This window comes from Desarmillaria tabescens (genome assembly GCF_030435595.1).
Source record: "Desarmillaria tabescens strain CCBAS 213 chromosome Unknown EV420scaffold_2, whole genome shotgun sequence".
Classification (NCBI taxonomy): domain Eukaryota; kingdom Fungi; phylum Basidiomycota; class Agaricomycetes; order Agaricales; family Physalacriaceae; genus Desarmillaria; species Desarmillaria tabescens.
In genome coordinates this window covers 1,779,664-1,800,498 of record NW_026848301.1, presented here as the reverse complement: position 1 = coordinate 1,800,498, position 20,835 = coordinate 1,779,664, and the positions used below count along the sequence as shown (strand labels likewise).

Here is a 20,835-nt window from a genome sequence, read left to right as displayed (position 1 = left end):
TGAACTACTATACCATGCCTGGACTCGCCGCGCATCTTCAATTTCTCCTTGGAGCTCCGTCCGAGTATCAGGACAATCATCAGCTCATCAGTAGCTGGAAATGCGGGTTAGTTTCCTGCATTCTTTGGTCGGATCCGGCTGATTCCTCCCGCAGTCAACATGGTCAGATGAACCGTGAGCTATTCAGTTGCCATCTGGAAGGCAATACTTCTTGCTCACCGTCGTGAAAAAAACTTACAGCTGCCGAAGTCGCCGGAGACGGGGACCTCATCGACGAGCCCTCAACTTCAGTCCTTGACATCTACCGACACGCGGAACGTAAATCACAATCGGACGTTGTTTCAAGTGTCCTCTTGTGTGTGCCCTTGTTCAATAGGCTCGTACCTATGTTCATTCGCTGTCAGAAAACCCCATGGGCCGTCAATCGCCATTTCTCTGCTGTCCGTGCTCTCGTCAGGTCGCCCAGGAGATCAGATTTCAGGGGAGCTCGCCGATATTGTGGGCTTTGACGACATCGACCTCATCGTAAAGATTCTCAACAACCGTGACGCGGTTGTTCAAGAGGTATACCCGTTCTGTTGTTGCCGATAGTGAGATATTTATGTGCATCAAGCTTCAAGACTTTCTCCATGGTCAGCGTTTAGCTCCAGAAACCATTCATCACCGTGAGAACAATCGGGTACCAGGTGGATCCAACACCCATAACAATATCTCTGCAACTGACGCATGGTCAGATGACCTTTCTGCAGAGTCTGCGCGTCTCCGGACTGAGAAGACCCTAAGAGAAAACGCTGCTCGTCCGCTCTTTACTGGAATTGCGGTATGTAGAGATATGTATTCAGCACACGTCCTCATCTTGTCTCTGAAAGCAACCCGAAGCCGAAATTTTGCCTCATGTATACTCATCTTCGTCCACCAGTCAAGGCAATGTGTTGTCATATCTGGGAAGCAAATATATGCTACCTATGGATACCACACGGCAAGACTACGAGGCAAGTGCCAAATGCTTTGGACGCAATCATTTTCCAAAACTTGATTTCAGGAATACCTCGAGGTTGTGATCCCTCCTTCCAAGCCTATTCCCCCTCGGAGCACGGAGCGTTTAATACCCGTCTCAGAATTGGATCCAATAGCACGAGGGTCTTTTCCAGTACGCCGATCAATTTGCGTCACCTGTTTTCGCCTTTTTATCCATTTTTTCAGGGTTACTCGTCACTGAACCGTATCCAGTCAATTGTATATCCCACGGCATATCGTTCCAATGAAAATATGCTTGTCTGTGGTAAGCATTCTTTTTGTCGAGGTGAAACATATCAACCATTTCGTCAGCTCCCACCGGTGCTGTGAGTCGCATCAACTTTGTCCGGCTATTCCACGGGGTTACTCAAATATCATAAAGGGTAAAACTGACGTAGCCATGATGTCCATTTTGCGCGTCTTGGATCAGCACAGGTCCAAGAATGATGACGCAAATATTCATGCAACAATAGATCGTGATTCATTCAAGATCATATATGTGCAAGTGTGTTTCATCATAACTCCGGGTCCCGGACTGATATTAGCGAATAGAGCGCCCATGAAGGCTTTAGGCTTCAGAGATTGTCCGAAAATTCAGCAAACGGCTTCAATGGCTATCTATTCAAGTCAGGGAGTTGACTGGTATGTCTGTCTGCTACCTGTTCGCGAACCTTGCTAGGACTAACGTACAATAGGCGATATGCAGATGACAAAAGCTGAAATTCGCGCAGACCCAAATCATCGTCACCACACCGGAGAAATGGGATGTCGTTACCCGCAAACCGACAGGGGAAGGAGAACTCGCATCAGTGAGTACAACATATGTTGCCGGGCAAACCAGTTCATAAGTCAACATTACTTTGAACAGCTGCTTAAATTACTGATAATCGACGAGGTTCATCTATTGAATGAGGAACGTGGCGCAGTCATCGAAACAATCGTTGCCCGTACTCTACGACAAGTGTGACCTCTACTACTTTCCGAACGTACTTCAGGTTGACCATTACTTGCAGGTAGAATCGAGTCAATCTCTTATTCGGAATTGTAGGTCTTAGTGCTACTCTGCCCAATTACATCGACGTCGCAGATTTCCTCAGGTATTAGCAGGCCTTTACTGTAAGTATACACAACTAAACGATTACAGGGTCTCACGCTACAAAGGACTTTTCTATTTCGACTCGTCGTTTCGCCCAGTCCCTCTCGAACAGCATTTTCTCGGCATCAAAGGCAAACCAGGAAGTCCTCAATCGCGCAAAAATCTCGACCATGTTACTTTTCAGAAAGTATCTGATTTGGTGGCGCAGGGCCATCAAGTTATGGTTTTTGTGCACTCCCGAAAAGATACTGTTAAGACCGCTGTGTCGATCAAGGAAATGGCTATTCTCGAAGGAAATGTGGATGATTTCAACTGTCAAGACCACCCTATGTGGGAGACTTTTCGTCCGCGACATAGGCCAGTCGAGGAATAAAGAAATGAAGCAACTTTTTGATTGTGGCTTCGGTATACATCACGCTGGGATGCTACGGTCGGACAGAAATATGATGGAACGGATGTTCGATGCAAGGGCCATCAAGGTTTGAGAACATGCTGTGGGTAAACTGGTCGTATGACACTGACTCTAATCAACCTAGGTCCTATGTTGTACCGCTACGCTTGCTTGGGGTGTCAATCTGCCTGCGCACGCCGGTAAGTCCGAGCTCATCCGAAGTCAATTGACTCTTATCACTTCTTCCATATCACCAGTCATCATTAAAGGAACGCAGGTCTATGATAGCTCCAAAGGTGCTTTCGTGGACCTTTCCGTGCTAGATGTATTACAGGTCTTCGGCCGTGCGGGACGTCCTGGGTTGGAAACTAGTGGTGAAGGTTACATATGCACAACTGAGGACAGGCTCACGCATTATTTGGAGGCAGTAACTTCCCAGGTAATCAGATCCCTTGAATTGATCGCTATCCATCTGATTTGTCTCCAACACCTAGAATCCCATCGAATCGCAGTAAGTCAGCTGGTTCCTTTGACTGTGAACGACATACTAATCGTATCAGGTTCCGGCATGGCATAATCGACGCTTTGAATGCTGAGGTGTCCCTGGGTACTGTCGCCAACGCACATGACGCGGTACAATGGCTAGGCTACACATATCTCTTCGTCAGGATGCGGAAGAACCCTTATGGTTACGGTAAGGGAGTCCCGTACCGGCGGTTTTGACTTTCGTGGGTCTAAGTTGCATTTTGCAGGGATACTTCGGGAGTCTGCATCCGACGACCCAAATCTTGGCAACAAGCGTAACGAATTGGTCACCTTGGCGGCGAAACAACTTGCGGAAGCGCGCATGATGATTTATGACCAAGAGACCGGAGCCTTCACAATAACCGATCTCGGACGAATCGCTGCTAAGTATTATATTCGCCACGAGTCTATCGAGATTTTCAACAAGCAGTTTCGTCCAAAGATGTCTGAGGCTGATGTCTTGGCGATGCTGAGCATGAGTACTGAGGTAAGTGCAATCTGCTTCCTTGACTTACTCGTTAACGACTTCTTTTTAGTTTAATCAAATTCAAGTCAGGGATGCTGAAGAGAAAGAGCTCCTATTTCTTGAGGACATTGTGCCCTGTGAGGTTAAGGTATTCAAAATCTTTGACGTCTCGCGTGGATCGTGTTGATTTCATTGATAGGGACGTACCGAAAATAGCGCTGAGAAAGGTATCGAAACGAGCCAGCAAAAGGTGAACATCCTTCTCCAAGGATACATATCCAGGCAACCTGTCGAAGATTTTGCGCTCGTGTCAGACATGGCATACGTAGCCCAGAATGGTGGCCGTATCATCCGTGCATTACTCGAGATTGCCATCAGTCGGAAGTGGGCTACCGTCACGGCCGTCCTTATGGGGATGAGCAAAGCTATCGAGAAGCGACTCTGGCCCTATGATCAGCCTCTGAAGCAGTCTGAGACTTAAACCGGACGTGTTTTACGCTTTGGAAACTTGGGCAGATGAATGGGCACCGGCAGAACTAGCGACCTTGGGCACGGAGGAACTAGGGAAAACTCATTCATATGAATGAGCACCACGGAAAAGCAGTTGTTGACTGCGGTCAAGCAATTTCCGACGGTCAAACTCTCTACAACTTGCGACCTCTTGGATCTGACGTCCTCAAAATATGCAGTTCAGATAGAACGAGCATTTACCTTGGAATACTAAGGTTCATGGAAGCTCAGAGCCCTTTTGGTTATGGGTCGAAGATCGCGATGGAACTGCATATCCTACAACTATCACATCTCCTTTTCCGGCAAACAACTGAAACCCTGAACGTCGACTTCGTTATCTCTATACCAGATGGTCAACCACCACCTTCCGTTACCATCCGATTTGTTTCTGACAGGTGGATGGGGGCTGAGGACGAGGTCAATGTATCATTGGAAACTTTAACTATGCCGGTGGCATCCAATAGCCATACCCCCATTTTGAGTATTCCCTTCTTGGCGCCTACTGTGCTGCGAAATCCGGCTGTCGAATCGATTTTTGCCAATCGTCTGAACAACTTCAACGCTATCCAGAGCCAAGTATTTTGGACCTTGCTCAACACGCAATCTCACACGTTACTGTGCGCGCCGACTGGCAGCGGGAAGACGACAATGCTAGTAGCTTTAGTGTGGTATGTCCGAGTTGCGTGGAGTCTTAGGCATCTTGATGAGGCGTGTTCAATAGGTGCACGATACTGCGACACCCTGACGCGTCTGTTCTGATAGTCGTGCCATCAAAAGGCTCCCTTGCCGATATTGCCTCCCAAATCCGAATAGGTTCCAGTATTGCAAGTGTCAGCGTGGAAACCGCCAAGGACGAGAATTTCCTGCTCCCCTCGAAGAAGCGTCGACGAGTGCTCTTGGCCTCGGCTTCTCTCTTGCTGCAAGCCTTATCTCACAGAGACCCCAGCACACCGCTCGCAGGGCTTGACCTTGTTGTATGCGAAGATCTCGAACGTTTAGACGCCACCTACGAGCTATCAATTTCATTATTGCTACACGCCACGCAGACCTGTCCCACGCGGTTCGTTTGTGCCTCGAATTCGCTGAACGACCCAGGTGACCTAGCTGCGTGGCTCAATATTGACCCCTTCGCGCTTCACAGTTTCCGGCCCCGTGATCGCGGGCAGAGCCTCACCACTCACACACAGACGTTCAGCATACCCCAGTCCGCGGCATTATTCAAGGCAATGGCGAAACCCACTCATGCTGCTATCATCAGAGCAGGATCCGAAGATATCAATAAGGGAACCCTCGTCTTTGTGCCGTCCCGCGCGCAATGCCGCGTAACTGCGCGGGATCTTATTACTCAATGCGCACTGGAGATGGAGACGGAAGCGGGGTATCTCCCCGCAGGGATATCACAAGAGTTCCTTGATCAATACCGCATGCAATTGCGAGATGCTTCTCTCATTGACTTTATTCTCAAAGGGATCGGGTTCTTCCACGAGGGAATTCGGAAGGACGATAGACGTCTGATGATGAGGTTGTATACCGAAGGGGTGCTTCGGGTTCTAATTGTGCCGCGAGAATCTTGCTGGAGTGTTCCTGTAAGGGCTGGAGTGGTGGTGGTGCTAGGGACGCAATATTTCCATGCCGAAGACGGGTTGAAGGACTATGATGTCACAGAGTTGGTGCATATGCAGGGCAGGGCCGTCCGGCATTTGGGGAACGGAGAGTTCTATTTGTTTTGCCAGGGTGAAGCAAAAGATACGCTAATGCGGTTCTTGAACGAAGGGTTGCCTTTGGAGTCGCGGCTTTTGGAATCCGATCAGCTGGCGGTGTGGTATACGGAGCAAACGAACCGGGGCAGGCTGCAGAGCAAGCAGGACATGGTGGATGTGTTGTCATTTACATTCCTTGCACAGCGGATCTCGACGAACCCGGCGTACTATGATTGCTCCTCGGATTCGAGAGACGGAAAGTTGTCGCGTATCGTAGACGGGCTCACCAATCAAAACTAGCGATATTTTAGCGTGGCGTCATCATGTAGGCTGTGCGCCAGTGGATCTTCGAAGTATTTACAGCACAGCTATTAAAAGCCGTCCTGTACTAATGGCTAACCCATATGTAGACTGCAGCGGGCGAGGTAGAAAGGTTAGAACGCGGCGGAAAACAAAATGTTGGGGAGCTGTCCTTCGCGGGATCATGCTTCACTTCATACAATTCTGGTCAGAGTTCTAACGTTACAACATGAAGATAAGCACACGTTGAAACAAGGTCGCGGCGTATCTCCTGCGTGCAACAGTTGCTTCCATATTAATGTTACGCTGTCGACTTGATTCTTGTATCCTCTGCCATAGGGCAGAAAAAATGGAACAGAAATTGACCGAATTAATGCCTGAACATTGCGACGGGTGGAGATAAGTTCCGAAATATGCAAGGTACCCGGTGGCGCCAGAGTCACTGTTCCGGACCAGGACCTCCGAGTGCGCCGTCGTCGGGTATACCATATCTAGAGTTCTCCCGACTCCCGCCCGTCAACGCCACTTGACCTTGTTTGGCGTATGTTAATTTTATGTCTCGCTTAAGTAGATCAAAATGTCTAAACTCTACTTTCGGTTCAACACAATGGCTATTGTAGATACTTCTTTATACCCTGTAACCTCTCAACTGCTCTGTGCAGCGTGTCTACGTCTTTACAGAATGCAAAGCGGAGGAAGGCTTCACCGATGCCGGCATGCTCCTCGCAATAAAACTAGGTAAAATTAGCGCCTGAAAATCAATGACAAGCAATGGGATTGGCTCACCTCGCTGACAGGAATCGATGAAACACCAAGTTCGAGGGCGAGGAACCAACTAGCCCTATTTTTCCGTCAGAAATCAACAAAACAGACGACGAATTCGGTGACTGACTTGAAATCCCTTCCCCTTCCTTGGAGACTCTTCGGGAACGGATAATCATCAGGAAACTTGACGTTCGATACGTCCAACAACACAAAGTACCCTCCCTCGGGGAACGTGTAATTTAACCCAAGGCCGTCGAAGCAGTCCGTGAGTACCTTCCTACGCTCCGCATACTCATCCCTTTGGATCTGGAAGAAGTTGTGTTTGGGGGCGAGTTCGAGTCCAACGGCTGCGGCTTCCTGGAGGGGCGAGTTGGTGCAAAATACGATGCGGGTCGTCGCGGCGAGCGTGGGGCGGATGATGGATTCCGGTCCGATAAGCCAGCCTACACGCCAACCGGTTGCTGCGAAAGCCTCTAAAGATAAGAACAGGGTTAATAAGCGTTTCACAAGGGTAAGCGGGGACGTCGTACTTCCTGCAGACCCGACAGTTACGGTACGGTCCCACATTCCCGGAAGGGTAGCTATCCGGACATGTTCCTTGCCATCGAAAACCAGACCATCATACTAGGAACCCATTAAATACAAGAAACGAAAAGATAAGTCACACTTACCACTTCGTCCGACATTACAAGGAGATTGAATTCTTCCGCTAGGCTGGCGATGCCTTCGAGTTCAGCACGCGTAAACACTTTGCCCACCGGATTGTGCGGAGTGTTGATGATGATGATCTTGGTCTTGGGCGTTATCGCGCGTCTCAGCTCGTCAAGATCGATAGACCAATCGTTACTCGTCGACTTTCCCTCTGCTTTGGGAGGATGCAATGGAACATAGACGGGAACGCCGCCATTGAAGATGACCGATGGGAGATACTGGTCGAAGAAGGGTTCAAACATGATAACTTCATCGCCTTTCTCAAGGAACGCGGTGAAAACACTGTACTGTCCTGGAAGACTGGATTACTAATGGTTGACTTTCTCGCTGGCGTTTCACGGTACCTTCGTTCGCTCCACTGGTAACGAGGATCTCTTTCTCTATGTCGAGTTCGCGGCCGAACTGGGGGCTGTAAAAGTCCTGGATCGCCTTGCGAAGACGCGGACGACCCTTGGGATGGGAGTAGTGGTTCGTCTCTACCCTTGAAAGAGCTTCTTGGGCTGCTTCCTTGACCCAGCTTGGAGGAGGAAAGTTCATATATCCCTGTCCAAGATTGATACAGTCGGCTGGGAGGTTTGCTGCACTAAGCGAGGAGAAAGAAAATTAATCAAGAGTTACGATTTAGTTGCCCCAAAAGCACCTACTTGAAGATAGACCAGACATCCTCAGCAAGTGCCCGACCCTCTCTCAGTCTCGAGGCAAAAGGAATGAGGTTGTCTCTGTTTTTTGTTCCATTGACGGTGGTGGATGCGGCCATGAAGAGAGAACGGCGAGAAAGACGGAGGATATGGTGAGTCAAGCGATGACCAGATGAGACAATCATGGAAAATTTGTTGGTCGGCTCTTTTTCGGAAACTACGGCCGTATCGGAGTTCCTTATCGGCCGTGGTGTATTGCGTCGTTCGAGCGATTCAGTTCAGGGCGCCATTCAGACGTAAGGTAAGAATTAAAAGTAAGAAGTAAGAAACGTAATATTCGAGTTCATCTAAGTTTCACGCGTCGCGTATTATGTGCCCTGCCCTGTTCCGGACTCTACCCCAGATCCGTCCGTAATTTCTCCACATCTAGCTCCGCATGATGTCATCTAGTTCGCCGCCATTCGACTTGAACAATAGAGCCTCGGGGACACCAATTGTCAGTCTGAACGACCGACGCAAAGAGGAGGAAAACAAAAGCGTTGGCGGATTGCGCCATGGTAACGACATACCTCACAAAAGCGCCATGGTATGATAAGTGACGGGATTTTGTTTTCCCGACAATAACTGGGTACCCAATGTCACAATGTTAGCATCGCACGTCGTTGGTCCGGAGAGAAAGTTCATTCCATTGGTATTAGCTGCTAGTCCCAACCCGTAACCCACGCCGATTTAAAAACGAAGAGGAGATAGACCTAGATTCTGTCCATTCATCTGTCATGCATTAAGGTCGCCCTGTCGCAGCTGTTACTAGTGCAATGCAGCTCTGCCAACATAGCTAGACTCGTTACGCGTTACGCCTTGAGGCGCTCCACTACGATCAGGACGGGGGCAAGAACGATCTGAGGAGAGCAGGGCGTCAGTTGGAAACCAGCAATTTAGGAAATTGGTGGTCTGCTGACAAAGCATTCTCACGATGTGGTCAACATGAACATTACGCTTGAACGAACCTGTACGCTTCCCGTCGACGCCGCCTTTCCATACAACTTTGCCCGACATGCAAGATGGTGCCCAGATGGCTCACCGGCCGCTCTAGTCCAAACTGAAAATCGCACATTCCATGTCGTTCACCTCGATTCAGTTACAAAAACATTTCCCCAAGCCTCGCCGATCCTGTCTTTGGCATGGTATCCCACCGCATCACCCTCGTCGCCGGCGACGTTCTGCTTCGTTGCTGCCATCAGAGATTGCCCAATCCATCTTTTTGACGCTTCTGACGGCCGTCTCCGCGCGTCATATCCCATCATTGACCACCGTGAACAACATGTTGCCCCACACTGTATGGCATTCAACCTTATGGGAACCAAGTTGTACTGTGGACACCCTGATGCTATCGAGGTGTTTGAAGTCTCTCAACCAGGCCATGAAGGATTAAGAATTCCTACCTCGCCGACGAAGAAAAGCAAAGACGGGCTGAAGGGAATCATTTCTGCAATCTCATTCACTTGGGGCTACTATGCCATCGGCACACTCACCCCCTGCGACTTCCCCATTGCTATATACAGCGAGGAAGACGACGAGCTGGTCGGATTCGTCGGTGGGGGACCACGCGCCGCTGTCATACAGCTTGCCTTCACACCTGCAGGACAACTGCTAGCTTCCTTTCGCCGACACTCAGCCATATATGCATGGGACCTGTCTGCTCCTGATGCACCAGTAGCCGTATATGATTTTGGTACACCGACAACGTCGAACCAACGACGGTACTTTGATCTACATCCCACGGGACGATGGTTGGCTGTCGGCGACGAAGCAGGTACCGTCCATGTCTTCGATTTGACTAGCGAGAATCGGACGTCCTTTTCGGTTCACGGGGACGCAGTGCCGTCGGTCGCTTTTCATCCTACGGAACCACTTCTCCTTACTGTGGCAGGTTCGAGGCATTTCGATGATGTTGATGACGAGGATGAGGAGAAGAAGCTGCATCCTGTCGTTAGAGACGCGTCTATCAAGGTCTGGCGCTTCGTTCTAGAGTAAAGTAAATTATTTTATGTCCTGTTATGCGAGCCGCTTATATTGAAACGGAGTAGCTTTCATGCCTTCACCTGCATCGCGTGTGCCGTGAAATACTAGTGCTTTCACAAGATGAAGCCCCTCTCATACTGGACCGGATGGTAAGTCGTGTGTCCTGGATGATTATGCCGAATGCTAAGCTCCGTCGTAGGGAGACAAATGTGTTGGTACAATCATGCTATGAGGCTCGCAAAGAGTAGGAGGCGCCTATATGCGCCTCATCGGTATCTTTCTTAGCCAACCATGAGAACTTCGTCCAAAAGAAACACGAAAACCGGCATACCATCATGTAGTAACTCTTCAAAGTCGCCCTTCTCCTTCCCTTTCTTTACCAACGGGAGCAACCGCGTTAGCTCGACTGTCGTAAGTTGCGGTGCCATGCGGTAGTCGTGAAACAAGCAGTCGATGCTTATGAGCAACTGATAATCTTCCGAGTTGATGTCCACGTCGTCTGTACGACCTCGTTTACACAGAGGCTCTTCATTTACTGGATAAGAGTCGGCCTTTCTTTTTCCAGCTGCTGTTCGAAACATGAATAAAAGCGCATAGCGGTAACGATGATACACGGACGCACTTGACATAGACAGCTTCAAGTTCTGCATGGGGGAGATATTGGTAAAAGTCTCGGAACGCGGATCGGTACACCCGGTGTAACCAATCGCTCTTTCGATCGTGTGCTCCATCCTACTTGCTCTATGGAAGAGGATCTGTATTTTGCTTATGCCTCCTGTGAGAATGGGACTGATATACGACCAGGGGCATCCCTCCGCCTCTCTCTGAAGCAGCTAAATGTGTATCATCATCCAAAATCTTCCCAAAAAGGTGTAACATAGACGACAAGCCAATATATAGTATTCGTAGAATGTACCAGAAGATCTAACCCTCTTAATCTGTCATCCTCGAAAGCGACCGCATCGTCGGCATTGTAAATCCTCTCTCATGACTATCCAAATTCGGAGTACTCATATAAGCCTCTCGTGTAATCGTCCTTCCGGATGCTTCAATCACTTCATCGGGTGCAATTGATTCGGGCAGTCGACTACTAGGCACGCTACTTGCGTAAGACATAGGTCGGTCAAGAGTCTAAGGGTGATTGAGAACAGGATAAGGTATATACCATAACCGAAACTTACCGTCGCAGGATCCTCTGAACTCCCAGATTGGTCCCACTGCCAATTGCTTAACGAAACGCGCCCAAGATCATGAGACTTCATCCTGACTCGAAGCTCGTCCCGGTAGTTCAAAGTCCAAAGCAGCATATACACATAGAGTTTTCCAGCAGTATTGACGAACAGATGCAGGATATTCAGACGGTTGGCTTCCTGAAAGATAATTTTAGCCATAGAACAGACTCGTGATATGAAGCTTCTTGCATGTGAGTGGAATATGATAACGGCTGCAAGCATCGAAAGTTGGGGAAGAATGGCAGATTCCCAAGCAACGTAGATCACCGTCTGGACAACGCCGTCTGCTGCAGGCACGCCTATTTTCGATTGCAATAGTTGCATAGTCACTAAGTTGTATCGATCAACGATCCCTTCTTTCGTTGCATAAAAGGTAGCTTACTTATTCCTGCTACAGTCGTATCGATAACTTCATCGCGCCTCAGTGGCTATTCTTCAAACATATAAAGCCTGACTGACCTAGGCAGCCGATGATACAACATGTGAAGGCGATGCTTAGCTATGCCATTTTCGTATCAGAGAGAGTCAAAGCAAGCGTGAAGTCCATACGGATGGTGTAAAATATGCTCGATGGCTTACAGTCTGGAGAAAGCAATCTTCAGCCATGACGCGGAAATGAAGGCAAAAACTCTCACACTTAGTGACATCTCATAGAGGTGATACCCCACGAGCCAGTCAACCACCTACGTATCGCACGCATTTAGTGATATGCATGTACTGAGAAAGGGAGGAACCTAACAAAATAGATAAAAGCCTGACGTTGTGAGTGTTAACAGAATGGACAATGGGTAGAGAACCCAAGGAGAGCGATCGGTCATCTGAACTCTCGATTCGTAAACAGTCTGTATACCGAGGTTAGTCGCCTGCGTACCTTCCAGCATCGTCGAACGAAGAAGCTTTCACACGAAATGATTATGAAGCCGTTGATAAGACTTATCATAAAGAATAACAAAGGGTGCTTGAGCTGATACTTCGCCTATCAGTATTGATGCACAAAAGGGACTGTATGGACTCACCCAGGCCTCGCCATCGATAAAAACAATCCACGCCCTTACAATTTCCAGAATGGTTTGAAGTCTACGTCCAGCCTACGCGTAAACGTTAAGAAAAACTGCATCCCTTGGAAGGCTCACAGTGTCAGAATATTCAGAAATGCAACAAACGCTCTCTGCTTCCATGTATCGTCCTTGTAGTCATACATATACCGCCCAGACTGCGTCATTATGACGCCAATTAGGAACGCCTGTAAGACTACATTCACGAGAATTGAGCCAGGGTCCGCGGTGTAGGGTGAGATGTCTTCGTCTTCGTCGCCAACAGGATAGTAGCAGGACGTGCTAGGTGTAGAGTTTGTACATACTATTGTATTATTGATTAACGAGCGTATTGTGGAGTTGCTGAACATAGATAGTGGAAGGGTGAGGAAGAGAAAGATATATGCCCCTTCATGTTCGTGAGGACGAAGTTCTTTGGCACCGCCACATACGCGACTGCAACGTAATCAATGTATCGGAAGTCACACCGACAAGCCGAGAGACTGTCGCTTTCCCCAGTCTTTGACGCTAAGGTCAAGGTAGATTATATTTTTCTTTATAGACCCTAACGCTAAGCTCTCATTCAGGATTATCGTCCAACAGCAACGCCAAGTGCGCCCACTATTCCTTACAAAGAGCAACCATTGCCGAATAACGTTGTATCAACTTGGCCAATCTGAGGCAAAGGGCATCTATATCATATAACATGGCTACATGTGGTCGAGAGAATTGAAGGAAATAATTTAATATGCAACGTGGAAAACCGACAACAAAGAGAGCTGAACACAGTATTACTGGAACGGCCGTAGAACCCGACAGTGAAATGCAACAGACCAAACCTACTCATCAAATATCTGTTTCCTCAGCGAATCTAGAGCAATTGGATGAGCGTCAATCATGTGTTTCTCCATCTCTTCAGGGTTGTTGACGAATGGTTTCGGGGGTTCGGACAAAGCACCCTGTTCGTATCGTGCTCTGAAAGGGAAATGAGAACCACCTATCGTTGAAAGAATAAATGTTACTTGCCGACAAAAGAAACAATGCTTGATGTTCGGGTCCGCTTCGTCTGCGACCACCATATCTTCGGCCACGACAACTGAGATTGGTCTCAACCCAGTCGCATCAACCTCTACAACCTCGTCGTTGTCACTGGGATGCATCTCGACGGAAGTGTTCAGGAGAGAATCTTCCGCCTGCTCTACTTTCGCCCTCTTGGAGGACTCAGGTAGCTCGGAGCTAGCAGACCGCTTCAATGTCGGACTGTTAGACTCGGCTTCAGTACCTGAAACCGAAGCTACGTTCCCTGCCGCATCGATAACGGGTTTCGTCTCAGGGCAAGCTTCTGGTGACATCGACTTGTGAGAAACAGGTGGTGTAGGTGGAACAACTCCATTCTGAATCTGGGTCTGAGGAGGAGGTTGTTCTGGTGGTGTCGGAACTTGCACCGAGGATTGCGCTCCTTGTAATTGTTGTGTGGGAGCTTGTGATTGTTGTACGGGAACTTGTGACTGTGGTGGAGGTGGACAGTTTGATTGCACCGGTGAGGGTTGGTTATTAGAAGACATTCGAGGGTATTGGTTTACTTGAACGGGAGTTCTGACTGACGGGGACAACTGGGCAGGAAACGCGCTCATAGGTGGGGTGGGAGGCATTTGGGCAGAAGGTGGCAAAGAATGGGTACTGATATGGAGGGGTGGATTGGGAGATTGGACAGTTCTGGAGGAAGGGATACGTATGATTTGGGGTGCCCGTTGAGGATGTTGATTAGCGGTCCATCCTGCGACAACACCCGGGTTTTGTAGCTGCTGCTGCCTAGGAAACGGGAGGATCTGAGCAACTAGGGGGTGGGTAGGTTGTTTGGGCATTGCTTGCGACGGGGACTGAGGGGAACGTTGGGATATAGGCATGGGTTGAGAGGGTTGAGCGATCGGAGCTGAATTTCGCCTGGTAGTAGCCTGTGAAATATGGCGTATTAGTAGAAGTTCGTTGTAGACGCAAGCGAAGATCGTACTGATGGTCCTGCTACGCCTATGTGTCGTATAAGAAAAATGGAAAATACAGCCGAGATGAAAGGGAGAAAACGCACCTTGCTGATTATTTAGACCGAAACCCATCGATTTCATTTGCGCGATGGTATTCTCTAGAACTAGCTTCTCGTTATGTGTGGCGCGCTGCTTTCCTAGTAGTGCTTGATGCTCGTGAAGCAGAATTTGGTAAGCATCGGCCTCGCGCGTAGAAACGCCTCTGACCTGACGAGTCAGTTCTTTGATGGTCATATCCTTCCCCATGATTTCCGCCCTCAGGGTATCAATCTCAGCCGTTTTTGCTTTGATATCTGTATTGAGGGATATCAAACGACGATTGTCCTCCCACAACCTACGATTCTCTTGCTGCCATTGCGATATAAGAGTGTCTCTCTCATTGAGACAATTGGTCAAAAACTGATTTTGAGCCCTGAGTTTCTGCATATCCGCGTGTAAAGTAGGGTAGTATCCCAGTTCTGCGAGGCACCCATTAGCGGTACCAGCTAGGATCTCGATGATTTTGTTCTTGAATTCGGCCTGCGAAGACAAAGCGGGCGTCGTCGGTACTGAAGGCGGTCCAGAAGCGAGCGTTCCAGAATCCGCCCTGGAAATCGGGTTAAGATCAAATCGCATACGAAAATTTGGGACCTACCTGGGCAAGTTTAGGCTTTGATCCTGTTGCTGCTGGTCTTGCATATCCATGGTTATCGATAACAAGAGTTAAAGCCTGCGAAAACGAAGCGCGAAGCGCCTCGAAGGTGGTCGTTTTGACTCTCGGTTCCCGTTTCGGATTTACATAAGAGTCAGCGGCAGCCGGCATGGCACGTGCATCGTTCGACCCGATTCCTCGTTCATTGCTGCAGCATGTCTAAAGAAAGAGGTCGCGACAAAGCGCGAGTCTTAATGGCTAAGTATTTACTGACAGGCTACTTGGAACGGCGTTTCGTCACTGTCGATCCCGGCCAATATAAATCAGCTGTTCGTGTGCCTTCGGTGCTTACAGATTCATTGAGAACATTGATAGATGGATGCCAGAGCTGTATACCATCAAACGCGTCATTATTCGCGGCGTTCAGAACGTCGATCATATACTTACAGGAAGTGCAGCAACTTGGCTGCTGAAAGCTCTCCAGGCATTTCGAGAAAGCAGACTATTCCTAAACAGGTCTTCAACGGTATGTGCCAAATATAATGCGTCCAAGCAATAACCCTGATATCGATTCACAACAGGGTAAAAGTATAACCAGTTTCTACTGTACAATGAAGTAAGTTGCCAATAAGACGCTGTAAATCACGTTAAAATGTCCTCCACAAGCGTTAAGGTAATACAGTATGTACTGGCCTGCGATATGTTCGATATATTCCTGCCTCAGGGCCCCCTAGGGCGCCCTCTACTCCTATATGTTACGGAGTGTGAACCGTCTTCCTCGCTGTGTCGTTACTGTTGGGGAGGGGAAAGGACAGGCAATATCCACCTGAACGAATTCCGAGCGAACGGGGCTAGGAGGCGGTGTGTCTTCTAGCTCGTACGCAGGTGGACGGGGGAAATACGGTGGTGGTGGTAGCTCTTTCAAGGATGAGCGCTTGCCATTGTAGAACGGACTCATCCGATATTCAAGATCATCCATTTCGCGATGCAATTGATGCCTGTGAATAATGGCTGCGATGCGGTCGCGTTTGGGTGTACGTCTGTAGCTGATGATACAGCGTATAAGGCTGAGGACGATGGCAATTGCTATAATGCCTCCGAGGATTTCAAGGAACATGGCGACGGGTTTCTGGTGAATGTAGCCGTTGGTAGACGTGCTACGTACAGGAGCACTGGGCCGCCAAGTATAGAGTGGTAGTGGTGAGAGTGTGTTAACGGTAGGAGAGGAAGAGGTCGTTGTTGACGGAACTGAAAGAGTGTGGTCGTCTGTAACAGACGTTGGGGCCGAAAGGAGGCTACGACGCGAGAACTAACTTCAGATGGTGAATGCGTGGCCTGGGTGGACGTAACGTACCATGGTAGCATACATAGAAGCACACTCCACCGAAGTACCCGCTTATTCATGGGGACGGTCATATGAAGGCGCAGGAGAAAATCGGGGGGAAGCTTGGGACTAAGAAATTACTAAGAAATTAATTCGAAGTGCCAGTTTGAAGCTCGGAAACGACGGGGGTGAGTTATCGGTACTATGTAGAACAATTCCTTCCATTTATATAACCGGAAAAAATCAGCGCCCAGGAACTGGAACGGGTGAGTATGGTGCGGAGAGACAAGGTCTATCGATATCTTAATCGTTGCCACGTGCGCGATAAGATAAAGCGCTTCTTTAATCTCATGCAAATTCCTTCATAATCATGCTTACTTGCTGACTTACCCTTGACCAAAATTATTGCAATTGGATGACTTAACCAGTAACCACAACGTCGCACGTCCTCCACCCAGGTCAGCCGCTGCAATTCGCTTAAATACCTGCCTGACTTTGCATTTCACCCAGGTTTCCCCCTACTTCTTCAGTAATGTCTGAAAGAGCCGCACACGACGCCCTCAGCGACTCTGACGCTGCATTGCTGGACATGCTCACCGGTCCATCGGCCCCGACCGCGACAACCTTTGCGCGGAGGGATGCTGCGCTCGACCCTCTCATCATGGCGGCGGCATTCGCTTCGGGACCCCATGTTACCCGAAACCATTACCACCATGATTTCTTTCCGGGAGTCATGCTACCAAAGGCAGAAGGTGCCTGGGATTGGACTAAATTTACTGGGCAGGATGCATCGGCACCGGAGAGGAAGAAGCTAGCCTATGTTAGCAGGCAAGCACCTCGTAGGCAACGACTGGCATTGGAAGGGAAGGAAAATGACCACCCGCGGGAACAAACAGATACGTCGCTTTCACCCATCGAGAATATTTCTCTCTCCCACAAGAAACGCCGTACCTCGTCGTCCACCCCTGTGGTTCCCGCAATAGTTTCTACGGCAGAGGTCGGTCCCGATGTGATCCCGAAAGACCCGGCCGCGGAACTCAGCGTGAAATGTATGGCTCGAACGAGAATACCGACGCCTCACGGCCCTGTCTTCTTACATCTTTACCACAATAACCGGGACGACAAAGAGCATTTAGCTATCGTTGTCGACCCCGCCCAGCTGGCTGACAAGCTTGGCGCAGTTTCCCCGCCCCCCATTCGATCCCATACCCTGGATGCTGTATGGAGCAAGGATGAAACGGAAATGGACCGAATCACCCGTGGAGCCTACGTGGGTAGGCTATCACCTACATCTCAGCATGCGTCTATGCCGCCATCCGGTGTTGCCGGAGTAACTTTAGGCCTCCCTGCACCTCTCATCAGAATACACTCGGAATGCTTTACCGGCGAGACCGTTGGCAGCATGCGATGTGATTGTGGTGAGCAGCTGGACGAGGCTATTCGTCTAATATCGCAACCTATCACCATTTCGCTGTCATGTCCACTAAATTCATCTACTCCCATCCCGGGTCGCGGTGCCGTTGTCTACCTAAGGCAAGAAGGGAGGGGAATTGGGCTGCTCTCAAAAATACGCGCGTACAACTTGCAGGATATCGGGCACGACACCGTTACCGCTAATCTGATGCTCGGTCATGGGGCTGACGAACGCGGGTACGACATCGCTGTTGCGATTTTACGTGACCTCGGGTTAAGCGATGGTGTCCGTGTGCTGACGAATAACCCGGACAAAGTCCAGGCACTGGAGAAAGATGGCCTGAAGGTTGTTGAACGTGTTCCAATGATACCCAGGAGTTGGAAATGTCGCCAAGAAAATTCGAAGGCGAATCCAGATGTTGATCCAAAGCATTACAAGATGGAAGATCATGTTGGAGCCACACTTATTGGTGGGAAAGCTGTTTACGGGGAAGATCTAGACAAGTATCTGCGAACGAAGGTGTTGAAAATGGGACACATTCTGCCGCTATGGATGGAAGATGTCGAAGCTTAATATTTTTTGTTATTCACTCATTATTGAGGAGAAGAGACGTTTAATAATAAGTACTGTATATCTGGAAGATCTGTAATTCTCATGGTGATACCATATTTTGCTGCGCTGCGCAGCCGAAGGAATAACAAATAGTGCAGATCCTGATATAAATATAGTGTTGACCTTCTTTCGACCACGGACGTCGAATGGAGTGAGATATTGTGGTGTAGGACATTGAAGGCCGTGTCTGAAATATGCTGAAACGAATCAGTGTCCTAAGAGGCATGGCGCGGCCGGGGCGGTGTTTATTGGTCAGCTGTCTAGGACCGTCTAGCATTTCTTGGTTCAATCGTTGGCATCTGTCTGTCTTGGCCCTGTTTCTTGCTCTCCCTGTGACGACCTTAGCGCCGAGTCGGGGGCACTCAATCGCACTGCCAGCGTCTCCTTTTCGCCTTTTTATTTAATCGATTCTGCTCGCTGTCTTGCCTTTTCACCACCATCTCCAACATGGCAGACAATACACACTACGAGAGCGTTGGCAGTGGCATGTCCTATTCTCTAGAGAAGAGCAACCAGCGGAGTAATAGGTCAAAGTGGATCGTACGCCCACCCATTAGCTAGGTTGTGTTCGAACTAACGCTTAGTGTTTAGGTCATTGGTTCTCTCATCACTCTTGCAGCTCTGATAGCCATCGGTGTTGGCGTTGGCGTTTCCGTATCCAACAAAAACAAGAGCAATAACAATAACCATGCGTCGAGCAGTTCCAGTACTTCGTCAGGAACGAATTCTTCAGACTCTTCATCGTCGGATTCCAGCGCTCCAAAGCAGACGAATCCCAATGACCCCAGTACCTTTGTCAAGGATCCAAATTTGAAGCAGTCGTTCTATGGTATGGCGTATACCCCAGAAGGATCGTTGCTTCCGGATTGTGGCAATACATTAGAGGCTGTCATCCAAGATATCCAGGTTAGTGTCATTCTTTCGTCCTTCGTTGGCGTAGCTTATGCTTCTCCCCTCCACTAGGTTATGTCGCAGCTCACAAAGCGAGTTCGTCTATATGGTGCAGATTGCAACCAGTCGGCTCTTGTCGTATGTCTTGCTTCTTGTTGGTGTGGTAATGATCTAAAATTCAACTGCTACAGCTTGAGGCTATAAAGCAGACAAAGGTCGACATGCAGGTGTTTTTGGGAAATTATCCTACTCCGGATGACGAAACCGCATACACTCGTCAACGCGATACCATCAAGACAGCAATTCAGACTTATGGCACTGATCACATTGCAGGAATTACCGTCGGCAATGAATACATTCTCAAGTACGTGGCTCAGGCCTGTTTTAGGACTATGTTCACATTCTGAAATAGCTACCTTAATGCACATGGAGCAACGGATCCTAACAGTGCGGTTGGCAACACCGGCAAGTTCATACGCAATCTATGCATAGCACATCTTTTTAATACTTCATTGAAGGCGGTGAACAATTGGTGGCCGACATTAATGATACGCGCAGTATGCTTGATGAGCTCAAATTGGACAAGACGATACCTGTTGGTAACTCAGATGCTGGCAGTTACTTTAACAACCTCGTGCTGGAAGCTGTTGACTATGGAGTAAGGATTTTTTTGCCTGTTGTAGCTCAATATGCTAACTTCTCGGCAGTTGTCGAACGTGCACCCGTGGTTCGCAAATACCACAATCCAGGACGCTGCGTCATGGACAGCAACGTTCTTTGAGGAAACAAATGTTCAGCCTGCTGCACAACTGCCGAACAAACCAAAAATGTACATAGCCGAGACGGGATGGCCAACGGTAGGTTTTCAAGCTTTTTCCCGAGAGGATGTGTTCCGACAAGTTCGTCTTTTCAGGAATCATCGGATGCTGGGAATGCCAACAACGGTGCTTCGGATGCTTCTGAAGCCAACCTTCAAATATTCCTCGATAACTTCGTCTGCCAAGCAAATACCAATGGCACAGGATACTTCTTCTTTGAGGTGTGTATTCGTGGAGTCCATCCCTTAGTCTTGGCTAATCCAGGCCCTTTTAGTTTACTGATGAACCTTGGAAAGACAAGTTGTATGGAGGTGTTGAGGGACACTGGGGGCTATTCCACTCAAAGTCTGTTCTTTTTTATCGTGCTTTTTCCTAGCAGCTGACTTTCTGCCTAGCCGTACATTAAAGCGGGTAACCATTCCCGACTGCCCAGCACCTTAAAGGTGTCCGAATTGTTTATCATATACCTTCATTTACTCACACCGTTTCCAACGAACTATTATGATACCTCCCATCTAGGACAGGTTTGTTTTCGGGATTTTCAGGACGATATATATCCTCGACTTTGGTAAAAATTTGGCGGATATCATTATTTGTTTACGACGCCCGTCTTTCTTTTGATTTGTTTTATATGTATCATGTTATACGCATTCGTTTTCTGTTATAAGAATTTTTGCCCGAACCGGAATTTGGTGT

General features: G+C 48.7%; 8 protein-coding genes across 8 annotated transcripts; 4 read left to right on the top strand and 4 right to left on the bottom strand.

Annotated features, from left to right (window-relative positions):
* Positions 1-541: 541 nt before the first annotated feature.
* EV420DRAFT_1504388 (Sec63 Brl domain-containing protein) lies at positions 542-6,373 on the top strand. The gene is made up of 22 exons (XM_060471243.1): positions 542-564; positions 614-686; positions 735-992; positions 1,043-1,168; positions 1,400-1,522; positions 1,590-1,667; positions 1,749-1,826; positions 1,886-1,978; positions 2,031-2,040; positions 2,066-2,114; positions 2,162-2,427; positions 2,471-2,592; positions 2,650-2,704; positions 2,762-2,943; positions 2,999-3,015; positions 3,065-3,198; positions 3,257-3,516; positions 3,566-3,643; positions 3,695-3,898; positions 4,060-4,167; positions 4,261-4,673; positions 4,727-6,373. Exons 3-22 carry the CDS (start codon positions 957-959, stop codon positions 6,003-6,005), a joined length of 3,711 nt encoding a protein of 1,236 aa, XP_060338702.1. The 5' UTR covers positions 542-564; positions 614-686; positions 735-956; the 3' UTR covers positions 6,006-6,373.
* A 163-nt stretch (positions 6,374-6,536) lies between these two features.
* Positions 6,537-8,453, bottom strand: EV420DRAFT_1504370 (1-aminocyclopropane-1-carboxylate synthase 1). The gene is made up of 7 exons (XM_060471242.1): positions 8,126-8,453; positions 7,826-8,064; positions 7,442-7,773; positions 7,301-7,394; positions 6,898-7,243; positions 6,792-6,846; positions 6,537-6,739 (listed from the first exon to the last, which is right to left on the bottom strand). The coding sequence occupies exons 1-7, from the start codon at positions 8,302-8,304 to the stop codon at positions 6,617-6,619; spliced, it is 1,368 nt and encodes a 455-aa protein (XP_060338701.1). The 5' UTR covers positions 8,305-8,453; the 3' UTR covers positions 6,537-6,616.
* Positions 8,454-9,070: 617 nt separating this feature from the next.
* Positions 9,071-10,361, top strand: EV420DRAFT_465154 (uncharacterized protein). The gene is made up of 3 exons (XM_060482241.1): positions 9,071-10,149; positions 10,207-10,290; positions 10,341-10,361. The coding sequence occupies exons 1-2, from the start codon at positions 9,104-9,106 to the stop codon at positions 10,247-10,249; spliced, it is 1,089 nt and encodes a 362-aa protein (XP_060338700.1). The 5' UTR covers positions 9,071-9,103; the 3' UTR covers positions 10,250-10,290; positions 10,341-10,361.
* Positions 10,362-11,028: 667 nt separating this feature from the next.
* EV420DRAFT_1504367 (uncharacterized protein) lies at positions 11,029-12,877 on the bottom strand. The gene is made up of 10 exons (XM_060471241.1): positions 12,507-12,877; positions 12,390-12,450; positions 12,245-12,337; positions 12,171-12,191; positions 12,009-12,056; positions 11,833-11,872; positions 11,756-11,782; positions 11,542-11,702; positions 11,323-11,511; positions 11,029-11,272 (listed from the first exon to the last, which is right to left on the bottom strand). Exons 1-10 carry the CDS (start codon positions 12,776-12,778, stop codon positions 11,075-11,077), a joined length of 1,110 nt encoding a protein of 369 aa, XP_060338699.1. The 5' UTR covers positions 12,779-12,877; the 3' UTR covers positions 11,029-11,074.
* A 62-nt stretch (positions 12,878-12,939) lies between these two features.
* EV420DRAFT_1504360 (uncharacterized protein) lies at positions 12,940-15,207 on the bottom strand. Its single transcript, XM_060471240.1, has 5 exons — positions 15,084-15,207; positions 14,494-15,035; positions 14,419-14,435; positions 13,434-14,362; positions 12,940-13,382 (listed from the first exon to the last, which is right to left on the bottom strand). The coding sequence occupies exons 1-5, from the start codon at positions 15,131-15,133 to the stop codon at positions 13,247-13,249; spliced, it is 1,674 nt and encodes a 557-aa protein (XP_060338698.1). The 5' UTR covers positions 15,134-15,207; the 3' UTR covers positions 12,940-13,246.
* Positions 15,208-15,607: 400 nt separating this feature from the next.
* Positions 15,608-16,694, bottom strand: EV420DRAFT_1504356 (uncharacterized protein). The gene has a single exon (XM_060471239.1). The coding sequence runs from the start codon at positions 16,195-16,197 to the stop codon at positions 15,829-15,831; it is 369 nt and encodes a 122-aa protein (XP_060338697.1). The 5' UTR covers positions 16,198-16,694; the 3' UTR covers positions 15,608-15,828.
* A 69-nt stretch (positions 16,695-16,763) lies between these two features.
* Positions 16,764-18,555, top strand: EV420DRAFT_1299808 (GTP cyclohydrolase II-domain-containing protein). Its single transcript, XM_060468376.1, has 2 exons — positions 16,764-16,862; positions 16,915-18,555. The coding sequence occupies exon 2, from the start codon at positions 16,937-16,939 to the stop codon at positions 18,389-18,391; it is 1,455 nt and encodes a 484-aa protein (XP_060338696.1). The 5' UTR covers positions 16,764-16,862; positions 16,915-16,936; the 3' UTR covers positions 18,392-18,555.
* On the top strand, positions 18,556-20,834 carry EV420DRAFT_1504353 (glycoside hydrolase family 17 protein). The gene is made up of 10 exons (XM_060471238.1): positions 18,556-18,970; positions 19,022-19,336; positions 19,394-19,459; positions 19,513-19,685; positions 19,734-19,786; positions 19,840-19,979; positions 20,029-20,178; positions 20,235-20,360; positions 20,414-20,484; positions 20,535-20,834. The coding sequence occupies exons 1-10, from the start codon at positions 18,878-18,880 to the stop codon at positions 20,578-20,580; spliced, it is 1,233 nt and encodes a 410-aa protein (XP_060338695.1). The 5' UTR covers positions 18,556-18,877; the 3' UTR covers positions 20,581-20,834.
* The last annotated feature ends 1 nt before the right edge of the window (position 20,835 follows it).